This window comes from Labeo rohita, chromosome 23 (genome assembly GCF_022985175.1).
Source record: "Labeo rohita strain BAU-BD-2019 chromosome 23, IGBB_LRoh.1.0, whole genome shotgun sequence".
Lineage (NCBI taxonomy): Eukaryota > Metazoa > Chordata > Actinopteri > Cypriniformes > Cyprinidae > Labeo > Labeo rohita.
In genome coordinates this window covers 27,115,609-27,136,827 of record NC_066891.1, presented here as the reverse complement: position 1 = coordinate 27,136,827, position 21,219 = coordinate 27,115,609, and the positions used below count along the sequence as shown (strand labels likewise).

At 37.2% G+C, this 21,219-nt stretch overlaps 1 protein-coding gene across 1 annotated transcript in view; it reads right to left on the bottom strand.

Annotated features, from left to right (window-relative positions):
* Nucleotides 1-1,401: 1,401 nt before the first annotated feature.
* The window catches only part of tspan2b (tetraspanin 2b), a 38,474-nt gene continuing 18,656 nt past the window's right edge, over nucleotides 1,402-21,219 (bottom strand). The window contains exons 2-8 of the mRNA XM_051096489.1: nucleotides 13,417-13,516; nucleotides 7,197-7,294; nucleotides 6,938-7,012; nucleotides 6,760-6,843; nucleotides 5,176-5,226; nucleotides 4,887-4,970; nucleotides 1,402-4,371 (exon numbers count right to left, since the gene is read on the bottom strand). Of these exons, the coding sequence (XP_050952446.1) occupies nucleotides 4,306-4,371; nucleotides 4,887-4,970; nucleotides 5,176-5,226; nucleotides 6,760-6,843; nucleotides 6,938-7,012; nucleotides 7,197-7,294; nucleotides 13,417-13,516 (558 nt within the window). The 3' untranslated portion in view covers nucleotides 1,402-4,305. The remainder of the gene's footprint in view (nucleotides 4,372-4,886; nucleotides 4,971-5,175; nucleotides 5,227-6,759; nucleotides 6,844-6,937; nucleotides 7,013-7,196; nucleotides 7,295-13,416; nucleotides 13,517-21,219) is intronic.

Genomic DNA, 21,219 nt, shown 5'->3' with positions numbered 1-21,219 from the left:
TACATTTCAAAACAAAAAGTTCTGAGTGGTTTTTCTTTATGTGAAATTTGGCTATGATTTAAAATAGGAACACAATGAACACAATACATTAACAAACCATTTTTAAGATGAGCAGGCGTATGAAGTATGTAAACACGACTGATCTGCTTTGTAAGTAAGGTGGTGTAAAAAGATGTGAAAGACATACACACACAAACACACAAAACCTAAATCTCCAACAAAACTAACTCTACGCTAAATTTAAAAAATACACACAAAAATCATTAATTGTGAAGTTCAAACTGTAGTTTTACTCAAGCCTGTAAACGAACCATAATTTTAGAGTGTATCTGTATCTAAGCTTAACATTTGATTATTTTAGCCCAAAATTGCCCATAAAAAAGTAGAAAAGTATATTGTGTGTCCTTTAATGCTAAGTTACCAGTTCAAATATACAGTACATATTCAAATAACACATGAGATGCAGTAAAGAAAGCTCAACTAAAATACAGCCATCTAAACTGCTTGGTGACTGTTAACTAAGAACACATCTGTGTTGGTAAAAAAAAGTGCACACTGTGCACTGCAGGTGAAACTTTAGCCTGATTCTGCCCTAGTGCTTCTTGCACAGCATAGCACTTGCAGCTGACGTGCATTTCATGCCAGAAACACAAACGAAGTCCTGCTGTAAAGCAGAGATGTGGCCAGCGTGACTGTAATGTACATGTTAAATTAAATAAAAATGAGATTCAGTGAGTTACAATGCAATTTGTAATAAAAATGGGTTTATTTTCTAACGTCTGTATTTAAAGGTATACAGTAATTCCTGCTCGATATTAATAGTTGCAAATGTAAGTGGGATTACTGTTTGACTCTGGTGCTCATGTAGCAAGGAATACAAGTGGTAACAAAATTTTCAGAAATAAATGCATTTCTGAGCTTTTCTAGAAGGTTTAGGGGAAAACATTTTTAAAATTATTTTAAAATGTGAAATTTTCCAATCAATTTAATAATAAAAAAAACAGTTTTGTATTAAAATAACTACAGTTTTTAATTCTTATCTAATTAAAAGCTTTACTTAGGTGCTGGCAAACTCTAGATGGTGGGCCTAAATAACGTGACAAAACTGCATGATCTATATTTAGAATGAATTGGGTAGCAGAAGCTTTACTTTACCCCTACTGCCAAGCTGTTGCCAATTTCATACTGTGTGGGTATTCACACACATACACACACGATATAAGACTCAATTCAGTGTCATGTGATACAACATGCATTCGATTGTGCTACTAACATTTCACTTCCAGAGCCTTCCGCTGCAATCAGTTAAAAAGGCAACCAGTATTGATGTCATGGGATGAGTGGGCCAACTAAGGTCCTGTGGAATATCCTAGTCAGTCTGCTCAAAAAAATCCAGGCCACTCATAAAAATGTTTATTTTAATTGACAGTCCTTTCAACATGTTCTATGCTGGTCACATGAAAATCTGAAAACCACAAGAATTGGAAACTTCAAACAAGTTTATTTGTTCTCGTGCTGCAATGTTCCTGAGAAACTTGAATGCTGTTTTGAACTTGTTCTCCAGAAAATAAATTACACACATTATGAACTAACATCCAAAGACTGCAGTGTTATGTTTACAGTAAAAAAAAAAAAAACCCTTGACATAGCACACTAAAAATAGATTACAACAGAGCCTCTACCTGAAAGCCACACTAACATGCTCCACACTAGTTATTTTACAGTCTGAACAACCGCAACCGGGTTGCGTTTGGGTATGAGGACAGATCTACATCAACATTGAATGTGAGCGGAACACTTGTTTCATGTGTTACTCTCTGTTAGCATCGGCTACGACGTATCCTAATCGCTACTCTAATGCCACTTCAACTTGAGGAACTTCAGCAGTGACGCACCAGCAGAAATATATCTGACCAACCAACGGCTGTCCCGTTATAAATAACAAAATAACAAAAAAAGACATTTTGTCCCTTTTCCAATCCTTTCATTAAAAACGTTCAACCAAATACCAGGTTGTCTTTTCAGATAAATAAAAAAAGGCACCTTAATATTCAAATGCAAAATATGAAACAAAATTGCTGTACACTGGCCAAAACTGCCTCTATACACATCACTCGCACAATACAGACGTTCATGATCGCTACAACTATGACAACTTATCAAACTCTCACAGATATGTACACAGAATTTAAGACTGAAGATACACTCACATTTACTGTTGCTCTGCGAAATTTCACAGGCAAAATCCAAACATTTCAATAGGAATCTCCATGTTTGAATAAGTTCCCCACATAGATTTCGCTCATGTTAAAGTTGGTCAGACTAACCAACAGAAAACTGCTTGGTTTGAAAGTCACTTTTGTGTGAGTTGCGCTTTAAGCATTGCTACAGTAATGACAATGGATCATTTTGTGTCTTGTGAAATTTTGCAGAAATATTGCTAATGTGACTATATGAGACTGTAAGTTCATTATAACTGAGCCAGTTTCAGTTCAGTAATGTGGCAAGTTTGATTCATTACAACAGAGATACTTCACTCCCTTCGCTCCTGAATCTGATCTTCTGAAGTTAAAGCATAGTTGACAAAATTTTTGTCTAACATCAAAGATTTAGGCTAAAATGTTGGGTTCGAAAGTGTGAGACCTCATTGAAAATCTGGAAAACAAAATCTAATTAAAAACCTTAAAATACGACATATGGCGCAGATGCACCTCGAGTGACCTGAGTTCCTTTCCTGATCCAGTTTCCTTCTCTCGTTACTGTCTCACTTTCACTGTCCGATTCAATAAAATCACAAAAACTACGACTAAACTACAAAAAAAGAACAATACTAATTAAATAAGTCAATGTGTGACCTTGTACAAAGGAATTTGCATGGTCAGCCTCCCAATTATATAAATGCATGCTAAAATAATAAAAATAACAACTCTTCTTTTAATAACTCCACTTAAGGATGCTGCTTGGACCACCCTCACTTGTTGAATCAATCAAGCAAATGAATCAAATGCTTTTCATCATGTCTGATCCGTTTCATTTTCACAGTGCGGATGGACTAATAAACGATGGCAGGCACAACGGAGCGTCAGTGGATCTTCAGCCTCAAGCCTTTACTTAGCTGCATTTGTAAAATAACCAAGCAACACTACACCAAAAGATCCACCTTGAGAATGAGAAGATTTGGCTCCATCGTGCCAGAGAATAGCGGGGTGTACCGTTATCAGTGGGGGCTTCAGATGAGCTCAGCTATTGCATAACAGAAACCCGATCATCGGTGTTAGCATGAGTTTAAACGCAAGAAAGCAGAGCTGGGAATATGTGTTAGTGTGCCTTTCCTGAATTGGAAAGGACATGGAGAAATTCAGAGACTTCAGAGAAACGATTCCCCTAAAAATCATCATTTACTCACCCTCGAGTTCTTCCAAACCTGTATAGTGTTCTTTCAGCTGTGGAACAACGAAAGAAGATATTTTGAAGAATGTTGGTAACCAAACAGTTGATGATACCCATTGACTTCCATAGTATTTTTCTTCATAATGGCTACCATCAACTGTTTGGTTACCAACATTCTTCAAAATATCTTTTTTTGTGTTCAAAGAAACTCAATCAGGTTTGGAACAACATGAGGGTGAGTAAATGATCACAAAATTGTAACTTTGGGGTGAACTGTCCCTGTAAGAGGGTTCTTCTGAAGAGTTTTGTGTACATGTTCTGATTCTTCGGTAAGTGTTTATTTTCGTTCAGAATGAGTCGGTGACATAGAAGACGACTTTGTTTGTGTACAAATGTAAAGTGAAAGGCATCTGTAGGTCTTCTTATCACCGTTCCCAGCGGCCGTGGGTTTGCCACAGAACCCCTGGCATCACATTACACAATATTTTTATCTGACATGCAAGCCACGCAGCAACAGCCTAGAATAGCATCAATACATAAATCTGCAAACTCTTGCAGAAGGAGCTGCTCGGTGTGTGCGCTAAAACGGAAGTCAAAAATCTAAATTATATTAATACGATTTTAAGAAATAATAGAAAGGCGTCTTGTTTTTGTCACGTTTGGAAGATCCAGCTCTGCACCTAACCAGCAGGCATTAAATAAAGACTATCCAGCAATTTGACAGAGTTTAGACAACTAGGCTGGACTAACCATCGGTTGGTTGAGGTGTAAAGGATTATGAAAGTGGAGTTTTTTCGGCTCCTGAGTGGCGGAAGAACACCTTGAACTTGGTTGGAATGTTATTGGTGTATATGCAAGTCCAGCAAAGGTTAAGTGTCAAAGGTGAAAGGTCACGTCCAGATGGGGAAGACGGTGTTAGATCACCTCCCTGCTGTTGCGGATTGCACAGCATAGGACCATACTGAAGATCATGCCAATGATCTGTAAAAAAAAAGAGAAGATGTTACACATAAAATTAAAATTGACCCTGTTTGGTTTCTTTTTAAATCCACACTTTTACTATATATGCAATAAGTGCAAATTATTATATTATTATTATTATTATTAAAATATACACACCACCATTTGGGGTCAGTAAGATTCTTTTTTAAAGAAATTAACATTTTTATTCAGCAAGGATGCATTAATATACTGTAAATGACAGTAAAGACATTTATAATGTTACAAACAAGTTCTATTTCAAATAAATGCTGTTGTTTCATCACTGAATCGTGCAAACACAACTGATTCTGACTATATATAAAAAATGAATACTAAATAAGGAAACAAACAAATAAATAAATAAATCGTCAGAACATTGGCTTGACAAAGCCTTGCTTAAACGTTTTAAAAAACCATTAAAATGATGAGGTTTGGAGGTTATAGAGGATTTACATACAGAGAAGGAAATAAAAATTGGCTAAATCAACTACATTTAATGACATAATGGCACTTACCATGACTCCTGCGATTCCAATTCCCACATAACCCACGATGAAGAGCTTACTGTTAAAAAACTCTTCAATGGCCGCATAACATGTCTGAAGAGAGACAATGAGGTTGATAATTGACTGACTGATAATATGCATCTCAATAGCACTTCTTCCAAAACAATTCAGTTTAAATGCATGTCAAACAGACGTCACAAAACTGAAGCATTATAGAATTCTACGAGTTCCAAGAATACCAGTGTTGTACTAATTGCATAAACGCAATGGTCCTTATCTGTGCTTCATTCACTCTCACCTGGTTTGTTCTGGCATCTGGACACAAACTGGTGGATCCACAGCAGTTTAACTGCAGATTGAAGTGTTACAATTTAAAAAATGTATAACAAGGTTAGACAAATATATATATAAACATAATTTTTTATATCAGCGTTGTGACTGATAACTAAAACTATTAAAAGTAGCAGTCCAAGATTTTTCTTTCTTCACTGGAAAAAAAATTTGAGGAAAACATTCCATATAGTGTACTTCAATGGGCTGAAGGTCTAAACTGTAGTTCCAATGCAGTTTCAAAGGACTCTACACAATCCCAGCCAAGGAATAAGGGTCTTATTTTCACACCCCAGGACTGTTTGTTGTGTTTTCTCCCTCATGTGCACGTGACCTAGTTTTTCCTCGTGTCTGATTGTGTCATTCTGTTCACCTGAGTTCCATTAATTATTCTCATTTTCCTCCCTATTTTAGTCCAGTCTGTTCTGTTAGTCTTGGTCCAGTGTTAAAGTTGAATGTTGATGTTATATGTGTGTCTCCTGCCTGCCTGCCTTGTATTATCCTCTGTGTGGATTAATTAAAGACTGTTTACATTCATCTTCTACACTGCACTGCTGATACTTATCGTCACGTGTGCATGATTATGTAATGCGTGAGGGCGAGCTAGTGCAAGATGAGCATATGTGGTTAAAAACTAAGTAGATTTATTTTATTTTTTTAAAAAATGGCAGATCGTTTTGCTAGAAAAGACCCTTATTTCTCAGCTGGGATCGTGTAGACCTCTTTGAAGCTGCATTGAAACTGCAATTTGGACCTTCAATCCATTGCCCGCCACTGAAGTCCAATATATGGAGAAAAATCCTGGAATGTTTTCCTCCAAAATCATAAATTATTTTTGACTGAAGAAAAGAAAGACATGAACATCTTGGATGACATAGGGCTGAATAAATTATGAGGAAATTTTTATTCTGGAAGTGAACTAATCCTTTAAGTACTAAAATTACTAAAACTTAATTGGAAAAAAAAAATAAAGCAAAATAGAAAAGTTTAAAAATGACAAAATCATATAACAAGTTATATTCAATTAACATTCAAAATGTTGATAAATTGTATAACAGTTTATAAATAACACTAAAATAATACACTATAACACTGCAAAAAAAGTGTATCTTAGTATTTTTGTGTTGTTTCTACTAAAAAAAAAAATCGAAAAATTCTTAAATCAAGATGCATTTACTAGATAAGCAAAATGAAGTAAGATATTTAGTCTTGTTTTCTGTTAAACTGCCAGTGGGGTAAGAAAACTAACATTGTTTTAGAAGTATTGTTCTTACCCCACTAGGAGATAATTTTACTTGCATTAAGCAAAATTCACTTTTCTTTTTTTCCCCCAGGAAACAACGCTAAATATCTTCATTTTGCTTATCTAGTAAATGCATCTTGTTTTAAGAATTTAAAGATTTTTTTGTTTGTTTGCAGTGAAAACACTAAATAAGCATATGACTTTTCTAAATACGCAGTTGGTTTTGTTCATATTTTCTGCTTTATATTTACTGTTCCTGTTTAAATAAACAGTGAGATGCAAAAAAATAGGTAAAAAGTGTAAACTCACAACGGCATGGTAGGACTCGACGACTGTATTATTGCTTTCGGTTCCTGCTGATTTTTCGTAGAAATCTTTTATTTCCTTAATGATCTTAAAAGACAAATGAATAAAAACTTATGTTGTAAAAGTCAGACTGATTTGATTTCAAATGAACTCTGAACCAACATGACAAGTTTAGTATTACCTCATCTTTGTTGAGGAACCCAAACACTCCTGCAGCAACTTCTGCTCCAAAGATGATCAGAAGACAGGCGAAAAACTGCCATGAAAGAGAGACACAGCACCTGGATTATGTCGACTTTATATTTCACCCAGTATTTGATTAAATAAAGAAATATTCCTTTTTTTCTATTCTCAAGTCAGAATGTTTTAAGCAAAACAAGTTTACTGTCAGTGAACAATATTGTTTTGTTAACTCAAAATTAGAAGTATATCTCACTTACCAATCCCAGAAGGCACTGAGACTCCCTCACAGCACCACAGCAGCCGAAGAAGCCCACCAGCATCACCAGAGCCCCGGCTGCGATGAGGATATAGACCCCTGCACAAGACACCAGAACACAGAGACATTTTATGCTTTAACTTCTGAGGGATTTTGCTACATTAATTAAAATATGATAAAACATGCAATATAGTCATGTACTTCCGAGCAGTCCTGCTCCAGCCAAGCAACTGCTATTGATAAGAAATGGAACGTTAAAAAAATGATTTTCTCCTGGTACTAGACCCTTTTTGGCACAACACTGCTGTAGTTTCAGCAGGATGCAATGTAACCGAGTCACCAGCAGAGGGAAGCACAAGCATTACGTAGGTCTCGCTGGGACCGCTTCAAGATGATGTCATTAGCTTTCACTCCTGCCTCTTCCATCAACTTATTATCCTCATTAGAGCAAAACAGAAAGAGAGAGTGGGGTGTGTAAATTCCCATCTGCCTCCGCAACAGAGCAAAGCCGCAAATCTAATGCCTGACAGGTTCAGTCAGCATCAGGGCATGGAGATTCAGCTTCCTGGTTCTCGCTGATCTAGGATCAGCTTCCTCAGACTCCAGCCTCAAAATGTTATCTAGAGACATGAGCTCTTTAGGGGAGTTCTTCCTGAGCCGGTATAATTATGTCACAGGAGACCTGGGACAGGTGGGAAGTCTGGAAATGAGATCGAAACTCTCCTGAGAGAGACTGCAGGGGATATTGCGACCCTTTATCTTGCTACATCATTAAACAGGATAAAAGAAGGCAGATGATGAGTAATTATTACACAGCTTGCAATGTCACCTTGTAGTATATCACATTTCATCATTCAGGCCAGGGTATTAAAAGTTATAAAAAGGGATGTTTTTTTGACCTCTTCTGCTTATCAAGGCTGCATTTATGTGATCAAAAATACAGTAAAATCAGTAATATTTGTTACTGATTTTTACTTTTTACTGATTTATTTTAATATTTTAAAATCAGAAATATTATTACAATTTAAAATAACTGTTTTGTATGTGAATACATGTTAAAATGTAATTTATTTCTGTGATGCAAAGCTGAATTTTCAGCATCATTACTCCAGTATTCAGTGTCACATGATCCTTCAGAAATCATTATAATATAAAACATTTCTGATTATTATCATTGTTGAAAACAGGTGTGCTGCTTCATATTTCATGTTAAATAGTGTTACTGTCATGTTTGATCAATTGAACGTGTCCTTGCTGAAGAAAATAATAATAAAATATAGCTGCAAGCAGCAGTTACTAGGGTTCAAGTGCTTTAAGGCATTTAAGCACATATGGAAAAAGACATTATTTAGCAAGCCTGTAACCACCTTAATCAATGATTTAAAAAAACATTTTTGGCAAAACCAGGCAATTTACCATATAAATATTATGCTTTTTTAATGTTTATAACTGTTATAGCGCAAGCTGTGATCTCCTTAAAACTTTGCATGCTTGTTTAGAATCACAGATCTCATGTGCTCAGCAGGTTTTGTGAAGTTTTGAGTTTTCCCTTAGGCTTTACAGGATTTTGGGTAAAATAGGACAGGCCCCTTTTCTAAACGACCCTGTTATAGCTTCCCAAAGGCTACATTTCAACATTTACATTACATTTTCTCAATCATTTAACAAATGGTTTGATTGACAGCAGTGGTTCTAGAGGCAACCCCCCCTCCCACCCAAGTGGCTGATTTCTTCCAAATTTCTGTCAGACCTTTGTGGTTGTGAGTCAAACAGGCCCACCAAGTTTTGTTCTAATCGGCCTCCGTTAATTTTTTCTAACAGGTGCTCAAAATTCGTCAGCCAATGGCGGTCATGTTTTTCGAGATACACAAATGTCCTTACAAACACTTGTGGCACTTTGTACCAAGACTGTGTACACCGATTTTCATGCTGATAGGACAAATGTTTGCGCAGTTATAGACATTTCTGTGTTTATTTTCCCTCTTATAGTGCCACCAAGTGGCCAAGCTCTGTGATTTTTTTCCTCCTGTGACCTCAGATTAAGCTCTTACCTAAGTGTTTTGAGTTTGGCGGAGATATATCATTCGGTTCAGGAGGTATAGGCATTTTACTAAAAGCGTCCCAGTCCCTTTCAAACGTTTTGGCGTTTGCAACAGCAAGTTGAACTTTAACTTTTTTCGATAATTATTGATATTTGCTCTCCAGAGAATCTTTCCCTACTGGTTTGGTTCTGATCGGGTGAAAAATCTAGGACTAGTTCACAAAAGTAGCTTTATCAAAAAATGTGAAATACTCGAGTCACGATCGAATCTGAGGCATGTGTATTTAAACTAATTAAGTGGCTAATTCAATGACTCACACATAAAAAAACTTTTGCCACCCATATAACTGGCAAGAAGAGTCAATAAAATCCCCATCGCTACACATGAACAAAGTGACAAACACAAGAAAAGTCCCAACTGTTTCACTAAACATTAGAAACTCTTATAAAAGCGAAAGCACAGCTTTCAACACGTGGCATGATTTGAGTTGTCATTCCTCTCTTTAATACTAACAATGCTTAGGTTTTAGGTCAAACCGCTAATCCTCGGTGTGAGCAATGGTGATACTTGTCTTTGCAAACACCACTAAATATACAAGCAAACACCATTTCATTTCATTTTCCTAGAACATACTTACTCTGGGCTGAGAGTGTTACTTATGCTGAAAAGACTCTCACCATTATCTCAAGCATTTGGGAAACAAAAGGAATAAAACTGAGATGAACAAAAACAAAGTTTGACAGTGAGAGTGAACACAACCTTTATCTTCCCTCTTGACTAAAAACAATCTTGTCACACGCTGATAATATTTACTCCGTTGCTACAGTAGCTGTGGTGAAGACAATCCTTTGTCACTGCTGACTGTAATTTAAAGTCAAGTAAAATGTGTTTGTGTGTGTGTAGATGGAGAGGACTAAAAAGCCTGAACTGCTCAGTGTCAGCACTGTCAGATGGTTTATTCCAAATGATCAAGGTTTGGCTGCTTAGCTGGCTAGATACTGTAACAACACTATTCAGGAAGCAAAAAGCATCTTTCTTAATTCACAGCCATTTAAAATTACTCAAACATTCAGACAATATTAATAATAATAATAATAATAATAATAATAGTAATAGTAAGCAAATAATTATTATATTTTTTAAAAATGTATATTTTATTCAGATATTACATTATGTTGACAAGGGCCATTGCATATTGCACTAATATTAAAATAATAATAGTAATAATAAAAATAAAATAAAATAATACAAAAAAATTATAAGTTTTCTCACAGTTGCGAGTTTACATTTTGCAATTTTGAATTTGTTTTGACACAAACTAGCAATTTTTTTCCCTCAGAATTATTAAATGCAAACTTGCAATTCTGACTTTTTTTTTCCTCGGAATTTTGAGATACAAACTTGCAATATTGACTTTTTTCTTAGAATTGTGAGATACAAACTTGTAATTCTGACTTTTTTCCTCAGAATTTTAAGAAACAAAGTTGCAATTCTAACTTTTTTTTTCAGAATTCTGAGAAATAAACTTGCAATTCTGATTTTTTTTCTTAGAATTGTGAGATATAAACTTACAATTCTGACTTAATTCTTAGAATTTTGAGAAACAAAGTTTCAATTCTAACTTTATGTTTAGAATTTTGATAAATAAACTTGCAATTCTGACTTTTTTCTTGGAATTGAGATATAAACTTAGAATTCTGACTATTTTTCTCAGCATTTTGAGATACAAACTTGCAATTCTGAGGGGTTTTTTTTCAGAATTTTGAGATATAAACTTACAATTCTGACTTTTTTCTTAGAATTGTAAGAAATAAACTTGCAATTCTGACTTTCTTTCTCAGAATTGTGAGATATAAACTCACAATTTCGAGTTATGAAGTCAGAATTGTGAGACATAAACTCATCATTCTGAGAAATAAAGTCGGAATTCTGAATTAAAAGATATAAACTTACAATTCTGAGAACATATCAGTCTTTTCCCCCCTCAAAATTAGAATTTTTTGTGTTTTATGAATATTTGTGTTTATTTTTTTAAATATATATATACACTATACAATATATAGAGAAACTACGTTACTATAAGGGTGAGAAATTCTAACAAAAAACTGAGTAGTTTCAGTTACTCTTTATAAAATATGAATATAAATATAAATATAAATATAAATATATGTGGGCTTGTATCTTAACTATGGAAAACATGACTGTGTGATGCAAATGTGAAAGTAGGTTGCAAACTGAAATACGGAAGATGGCAACTGATGAGAAATGAATATGCGACACTGTGACTGGGATATTGCTGAGGCTTGGAGTTATACTCATTCACACTGGCTTCTCTTTCACAGCTTTAAGTACTAAAACCCACAAATGAGGGTGATGTCAGTGACTAAAACAAGCTTGAGGAGGCTGTGTGAGGATAAGAATATTTCCTGACAGCATGAAGTGCTGTTCTCCTCTGCATCCAGATATAGCACTGCATGACCTGTCTGGATCGCTCTCTCTCCTCCCAGGTTGAATTGTTGCTACAGCAAACCTGAAGTCTTGCGGTTTCCTCTATATATGTACCAATGTCACTTTGAAATGTCACTTCCTGTTTTCAGCCTCTGAAATGTAAAAGAACTCGCTGCCTCTCACAAGGTCTGGGCAGAAGGCCGTGGAAACTTTGCCACCCTGAGTGGCCTCAGATGTTTCCATCCAGTACCAATAAACACTAGGTCTGTCTGACACTCCTTTATTTCTGCTTTAAGGGCAACAGAAAAACTACAAAACTCTGAAAGCACTAAATAATTATTTAGATTAAGACTGTATTTTTAAATTGAATACATAATTTGCAGAACTGCAGAATCAATAAATACTTTCTTTTTTATTCTTTAATGTGTGTGACCCTGGACCACAAAAGGGTCAATTTTTTAAATTGAGATTTATACATCATCTGAAAGCTGAATAACTAAGCTTTCCATTGATGTATGGTTTGTTAGGATGGCTGAGATACAACTATTTGAAAATCTGGAATTTGAGGGTGCAAAAAATCAAAATATTGAGAAAATCACCTTTAAAGTTGCCAAATTAAGTTCTTAGCAATGCATATTACTAATCAAAAATTAAGTTTTCATATATTTACAGCAGGAAATTTACAAAATATCTTAATGGAACATGATCTTAATATTCTTAAAAAAGAAAAATCGATAATTTTGACCCATACAATGTATTTTTGGCTATTGACACAAATATACCCGTGCAACTTATGACTGGTAAAATGTATGATAATATAATAATAATTATTTATTTATTTAATATTAGTGGTTTTAAAAAGATTTATATGCAATGACCCTTGTCAACATAATGTAATATCTGAATATTTTAAATAATGAAAACAAATTATTATTCATTCATAAATGTACTCATATATATACACACACACACACACACACAATTTAGTTCTAATTATAATTAAATTAATTCAATAAAATTGTATTACATTTTAATGAATATATATATATATTAAAACCACATATTAAAATTATAATTAAATTATTATTCTAATTATAATTTAAATTATAATTATAATTACATTTAAATTGTCCTATATATTTATATATATAATTTAAATATAATTTTATTCAATTCAAATTTTTAAGGTTTTTGTAATATTAAAAACATTTTTAAAAAATAATAATAATAATAATAATAATAATACTTAAGTTAAAAAATAGAAAATATAATAGACAATAGAGAAAAACATTCTAATCTGTAATATTGCATGTTTTTCTTCTAATATATTATTAGCATCTTATTTATACTTTCTTTTTAATTTCATATATTAATTATAATAATTAAAAATAAAGTAATTATAATATCAAATATGTTAAATATTACATTTCATGTTATTTTAAATGTACTAATTCATATTTATATATTATATTTCTATTAATTTTGTGTCATAATGTTTCAAAACTCAAAACTTTATTTTTGACATTTTCTTACTCTACGTTTTCAATCACATAATTTCATTGTAGTCTCAGATACTTCTTGGGCTCCACTGTATATTTAAATAAGCCAAGAGACAGAACTAAATCAGTATTTTCACAGTTTTGGAGAACTGGACACTGCCCACTGTAACGCTGCAAAATTGAGACATGAAAATCATTCATAATCATGAAATGTTATTAACTAATTGCTTACCGATAAAGAAGGTATCAGGTCCTCCATTTCCTAAAAGAGACATAGTATTTGGATCTAGCCTCAGCCAGAGGCCCACAGCCAGAACCAGCGAGCCCATCAACTGCAAAAACAACAGCGAAAGATCTTTAGAGGATGTGGTTTCAGATCCAAAGGACACAAAGAAAACATCTGTAAAGTATCATTACCGGATAAATTACTAAACAACACATTACAAGTCGATGAGTGCTAAATGACATCAGCTCAAGTTCAGTTCCTCAAGATGAATTCATCTGACAAAAATGAATAAGAAAACACCGTCAGACTGTTATCTAAGGCCAGAAAAACTCTGTGCGCTTTGTCTTTATTTTTTATGGAGAGGTGGCACAGATATTTTCCACCCTGGCAGGATCCTTTCAGTCTTAAATCTAAGAAATGAAGGCTGAAGGCCAAACCATGAAAGGAAAAGCAGGCGGTAGAATTCAGCAACCGTAACTATTAAATGAAGTCTAATTACTGCTGACAATGAAAGCAGACACTCGTCTGTCAAAGCTCATTCAAAAGCCCATCCATTTGAGTAAAGTTTGATTCGATTTAAAATGCCCTTCCCAGTTTTACACTCCTGGACTCCTGCCACCACCGGGTGCAGTTTTTCCAATTCAGAGAGGGTAAAACGTTCAAATGGGCTTTTGTGTAAAATCAACACCTTTGGGATTTCTCAGGTCTGAAGGGCAAAGGCCATCTAAGCCATGTAAAATCATATTACGTATATGTTTGAAAAGAAATCCACAAGGATGATGCAAGACGAGCGGCACTTTGCTCAGCCTCTCCTGTCTCCTACAGCTGTCATACAACACAACCCCCCGCGGGACAGCTAACCCCTCAAATACACACTAGCGTAACATCATCCGGCCTGACATCAGCGCCCTGACGCCCCACCCTGTGTCTCCCTCCCCTCCCCTCCCCCTTCACAGATCTCCTCCGGGCATCAGGGTTTATCTTTGGGACAAAAGACCAACTGTCTGTCTGCTACACACTCCTCCATACAAGACAATGAGCGAGTGTGTCTGCGCGTGTGATTGAAAAATCTATTCATTCTAATATAAATGTATTAGGGCTGCCACTAACGACTTTTTAATATCGATTAATCTATCAACTAGTTCTGATTAATCTAAACGATCTAAATGATTTTCCCGCAAAAAGTCAACAATTTTACTTAAGAACATTTTATCTTTCATAAAATCAATTGACTGAAGCTGCTTTTGATTATTAAAATTAAATGGAACCATTAAAATGGAACCCAGAAGACAAACAAACAAAAATTTCATAGGCCTCTATAAGTACAATTTTTTGTGATAATGAAAATAGATGTAAGTGAACAATAGCCTTTAAAATGACTTCAAATACATATATAGCAATGAGGCTATAATAATTAGTTTAAATAAATTATTTAAAAGCAAGAAATCGTATGGTTTTATTGCACAAACTGTTGCAATACACAATGTATTATTATAAACAATGTAGCTAATGTACATTACGCATTATAACGAAGGCCTGCAGAGGGCACCAACGACCTGATGATTGTTTTTACATTTTACTGCACAATTTAATTAAAGGAGAAGTCCACTTTTAAAATAAAGATTCACATATAATGTACTCACCCCCTTGTCATCCAAGATATTCATGTCTTTCTTTCTTCAGTCATAAAGAAATTATGTTTCTGCATTTCTGCATTTTTTCTCCGTATAATGGACTGATATGGTGTAAAGAAGTTGAAATTCCTAAATGCGGCTTAAAACGATCCCAAATGCGGTTGTAAACAAGGAAGAAGGGTCTAATCTAGCGAAACGATCAGTTGTTTTCATTTAAAAAATACAATTTAAATACTTTTTAATCTTAAACGCTCGTCTTGTCTTGCTCTCGTTGAACTCTGTGTATTCTGGTTCAAGACAGTTAGGGTATGTCGAAAAACTCCCATCATATTTTTTTCCCTCAACTTCAAAAATCATTTTAAAATCATCCTACATCACTGCAGAAGTACCGACCCAGTCTTTGCAAAGTGAACATGCAAAGAAGATCAAACACCCTTAACAAAAAAGGTAAAACAGTGATATAGGATGATTTTGAAGTTGAGGGAGAACATGAGATGGGAGTTTTTCGACATACACTAACTGTCATGAACCAGAACAAGTTTAGGCAGAGTAAGACAAGACGAGTGTTTGACATTAAAAAGTATATAAATTGTATTATTTTTCTGAAATATGGGATCATTTACAACCGCATTTGTGATTGTTTGAAGCTGCATTTAAACTGCATTTTGGAAGTTCAAATTCAGGGCACCAATCAAGTCCATTATATGGAGAAAAATCCTGAAATGCTTTTCTCAAAAAACATAATTTTTACTGTGATTTTGATCAAATATTAAATTATTATTATTAGCATTTTCTATTTGAATATATATTAAAATGTAATTAGTTTGATCAAAGCTGAATTTTTTAGCATCATTACTCCAGTCTTCAGAGTCACATGATCTTTTAGAAATCATTATAATATGCTGATTTAATGCTAAAAAAGTATTATTATTATCAGTGTTGAAAACGTCTAGGTTACGTATGTAACCCTCGTTCCCTGAAGGAGGGAACGGAGACGTTACATATGGGAACTCGCTTGAGTGACCATTCACCTCTGAGCTTTATGGAAAAGGCCAATGAGAATTGGTGAGTGGAATTTGCATGCAACGCCACTCCCCCGTACATACGGGTATATAAGGTGGCGGCGTGCATCCACTCATTCAAGTTTTTGCTGAAGTGCCGAGCCGCAGCCCGGCGTCAGCGCGAGCTAGGGTTGGGGCAAGGGGATGTAACGTCTCCGTTCCCTCCTCGAGGGTTACGTACGTAACCTAGACGTTCCCCTTCAGTCGTTTCACTACGACGTTACATATGGGAACAGACCCATGGAAAAGGCCACAACCCTAAGGACGCGTTACGCAAGAGACCAAATGCTGACAGGTGGACGTGCCAGACAGTGGAGTCAATACGTAACCTTCCCAACACCCTGGGGGCCAATAAGGGGGCCCCACAGGGGTGCCAGTTGTACTGAAGCATGGGTTGGGGGGGCGGAGCACATGTGGTTTAGGCATGTGGAATAAAGAAATTGAATACATCTATTCTGGTTATAGATATATGAGGGAAAAGACAGCCTTCTGGCTGACTGTGGAAAAATACTGAGACATGTTGCCACAACCTTCTGGGCGAAGGAGACCCAGTCGGAGCACAGTCGCGGACTACTCCGCATCTAGTCCTGACTGCCGGGCATGGAGGACCCAGGGTTCACCGGAGGGAACATTCTGGGAGATAGCGCATGGATCCCGTGGGAATGGCGCAGCAAGCCGACACCTGCCGGCCTCCCGCAGATTACCTGATGTTTACCTTAACACACGGGAGGACACGGGCTCGACGCGGAGATTATAAAATCTCGCGAAGGTGTTAGGTGTCGCCCAGCCCGCAGCTCTGCAGATGTCTGCTAGCGAGGCGCCGTGCGCCAGCGCATAGGAGGAGGCAACACTCCGGGTGGAGTGAGCTCGAACTCCTAGGGGGCACGGCTCCCCCTGGCCTTCATACGCCAGGGAGATGGCATCTACTACCCAATGGGCCAACCTCTGCTTGGAGACAGCATTTCCTTTCTGCTGTCCCCCAAAGCAAACAAAGAGCTGCTCGGAGCGTCTGAAGCTCCGGGTGCGGTCCACGTAAATACGCAAAGCTCGAACAGGACATAGCAACACTAAAGCCGGGTCTGCCTCCTCCGGGGGCAGCGCTTGCAGGTTCACCACCTGATCCCGAAAGGGTGTGGTGGGAACCTTGGGCACATAGCCGGGCCGGAGTCTCAGAACAACATGAGAATCAGCCGGCCCAAACTCCAGGCACGTTTCGTTGACAGAGAAGGCTTGTAGGTCCCCAACCCTCTTGATGGAGGCGAGCGCGGTCAGGAGCGCTGTCTTAAGCGACAGAAATTTAAGCTCAACTGAAACCAGCGGCTCGAAGGGGGGTCCCCGCAGGCCCTGAAGGCTGCCCGAGTCAGGGAGGTTATCTCATAGCTTGCTTTGAGTTCTGCAGGACCCTGAGCAGCGGGCGGTGCCACACCACTGCGATTAGCTCGACGCCGGAGGGGCTGCCTGTTTATTCTTCTGGAGGCAGCAGGGGCGGAGCTGGAAGGCCGCAGGAGGGCGCCCTGGGTGACGAGCAGGTTAAGGCTGAGCACCCAGCTGCCCATGTGGTCTTACGCCGGGGCGAGATTTTCTTTTGTTTTTACAGCCTCCATCTGCTTCGTACTGCCAAGAACTGCTGAGACAGTCCCTGGCAGTGTCACCGGAAAGGCCGGCCTGGGAGACGGGTGCGCCAAGAAAGCGTACTTTGTCGACGTCAGCCATCTGAGGATCCCAGACTCAGCCAAATGGGGTTCTGGACCCACCGAGGTGGAAATCACCTGACCAAGGGACCGCACTGTGGCCTCCATCGCCCAGGGGGCGATATCAGCCAAGTGCAGCTCCTGCATCTACCTTGGTCAATACTACTCTCGTGCAGCTATGGTGCCTCGGTATGGTGAGTCTGCAGGATAACCATGGCACAGCTGATGGCGGCCAAATCCGCAGCGCTGCAAGCCTTGACAGCCTACGGGCTACAGGCGAGAGACGTGGATGACTCCATCAGGTGGCGGCGAGTTGCGAGCACGAATGCACCGCAACCGCACTCTCGACCAGAGGAGCATCCACGTAACCGTTTGCCCGCGAACGAGGGTAATGAGGGGTGAGGAGCAAGGACGAAAGTGAGCCGTGTGAGGGGCTGCCACATCCTAGATAGCTCCTCATGTGTCTCCGAGGAAAAAGGTCTCAGGGGGGACGTGGCAGTGCGGCGTTCGACCCTCTAAAAAACCAATCATTCAGCCTGAGCAAAATGGGAGAAGATGCCTTAACATGTCCAACCCAAATTCCCAGGCGGCCCGGAGAAACATGGCCGACTGTTCAGCGTTCGCCCCCGATGGAGCGGCAGCCGCGAAGGGGTGTCGCTCAGCAGGAACGTCCGTCTTAACAGCCGATCGCCCCCCCTCTGATGTTGTGATAAACATTCTGTCCTCCTCTGGAGCATCAAAGGGACGCCTGCCAACGAGGGAGCGTCTTTGATAGCTCTACGAGACTGCGTGACGATCCGGAAGTCCACGGTGGGTTGCCCGGCGGAGAGTCCCGAAAACATCGTGAGATCGCCCAAGGCCTCTCGTCAAACGGCTGCGAAGCCGTACGGCTCGCCGCACCGCTGAGAAGAGGACGAAGGCTGCCGTCTCGCGAACGAGTGGCGGGATCTCTCGCAGTCACGGTTCATGCGCTCGTAATGAACGCGCAAACCATCCACAAAAGCCGGCTCAGCGTGCGCTTGTGGCAACACACGAGCCAGCGATCGTGTTCGTAACAGAGAAGTGAGAAAGTCACCACTACCCAGAGACACACGGCCGGAAAGACGTCCCGAGGGAATACTCTCTCGACAGCCGTGTGAGAGAAATTTGCTCTTTTAGAATCCCGGTTTGCCCAGAGAGGACCGCGGCACAACCGTGCACTCAGTATCAACTCACTGGAAAGCAAGAATGCCGGTCTAGCCGGCTCACAGGATCAGCTGGTGATGACAGCGGCAGCGGTTCAGCATAACTTCTTTCCGACCAGCAGCAGCGATAACAGCAACAGCGCAGAACAGCGTTCTCTCAGAGTAGTATTTTTCTTTTTATGAATGAAAGCTCGTGAGGCTAGGCTCCGAAGCAAAAATCTGAATGAGTGGATGCACGCCGCCACCTTATATACCCGTATGTACGGGGGAGTGGTGTTGCATGCAAATTCCACTCACCAATTCTCATTGGCCTTTTCTATAAAGCTCAGAGGTGAATGGTCGCTCAAACGAGTTCCCATATGTAACGCTGTAGTCAAACGACTGAAGGGGAACAGTTGCTTCATATTTTTTTGTAGAAGCCATGATACATTTTTTTTAGGATTCTGATAAATCGAAATCTTCTGTAACATGAATGAATTTATGAGCATTTTACCGTTTCTTTTGAGAAAAATTATTATCATATACAAACAGAATTTTAAAGGTCTTCACAGCAACCTGTCAAAATAAAAGTTCTGTGTAGCTTGAAGAAACTTAATTAGAAGACTTAATTAGTCCTGGGCAACGATTAATCGCATCCAAAATAAAAGTTTTTGTGTACATAATATATGTCTGTGTGCTGTGTATATTTATTATGTATATATAAATACACACGCATACAGTATATATTTTGAAAATATTTATGTGTATTTACATGCATATATTTTTATTCATATAATTTATATTATTTATAAACATATTTAATATATAAACATAACATATTTTTCTTAAATATATACATGCGTGTGTGTATTTATATGTACACATAATAAATATACACAGTACATACACACATATTATGTAGACAAAAACTTTTATTTTGGATTAATCGCAATTAATCATTGCCCAGCACTAGACTTATAATGACTTGTAATGATAGTACTACTACTACTAATTAGATTAGTATTAAAAAATATATTTTAAAGGAACATTTAACAGAGAAATTATTTACCAGAAAAGTGTAAATACACAACACAGTATTTCATAAATCAATAAAATTTGTATATTTTATTTTTTGTTTTTAATAAAATCAATTATTTAGAGATACTTTTGATTATTGACAATTTAATAAAACCATTAAAATGGCATCCAGGGAAATAAATGAAAAACTCAGAATTGAATAAAAATAAAACTGAATTTAAGAAAAAATAAATAAAATGGATTTCATAGGGCCTTAAAATATACTTTTTGTTACATTTTTAATAAACTGCTGTTGAATTGTGCATGTTTCAAGATTTCAATTAATTAGACTAAAATGAAAAAAAAAATGAAAAAAAAATTCTACATTATAAATGTCTTCACTGTCACTTTTTTAACAGTGAATCCTCACTGAATAAAAAATATAAATTTATTAAAAAATAATTAATACAGTAATTAGGAATAATTATTAAAAATTCTCAAATATTTAAATTTAAACACCATAATAATGCATGAATAATAAGAATAATAAATAAAAGAATACGAAAAAGACAATTAAAACAAAACAAAAAAAAAAAACAAATTTAAATGAGCAAATGTTTTTTTTATGCCAGAATACCAGCTTAGATCAGTTTCCACTCTTATAAACTCCCTGTTGGGTCGCTTTTGGCTTTCCATTGTTATTTTACATTCAGTATATGGAAAACATATTGGCTTTTTCCAAGTTTTTTGGGAGTTTAATAGTGTCCTTTCTGAACACATTTTATGTCATTTATGTCATAATTTCAGCAACAAATAGAGTTTTCATTTGTAGCAAAGAAGAAACAGGCCGTGATTAAACTAGCAGACACAGCTTTGATGTTTCACGTTCCAAGTGACCATCTGAACACAATATAAACTGAGATCATGAGATCATACGTCTACATTCCCTAATGAAGAACTTACAGCAAACACCAAAACACCAATTATAATGTTGGAAAAGACGGAGGAACTTTTCAAACTGAGTTGTTATGAAACAAGAAAAACAGAAAGACGGGAAAAAAAGAATGAAAGAATTGGTCAACCCAAACCCAGGAAAAGCTGATTAGATCTCCTGGTGGAAAACAGAATCCAGTCCGCTCAGGGAAGTTTCCATCTCAACAGCGCTCATGTAGTGCACTAAACCACATACTACACTGGTAAGAGTGTTAGCCTACAACCAAATGAAGGGGCTTTATTGGCATTA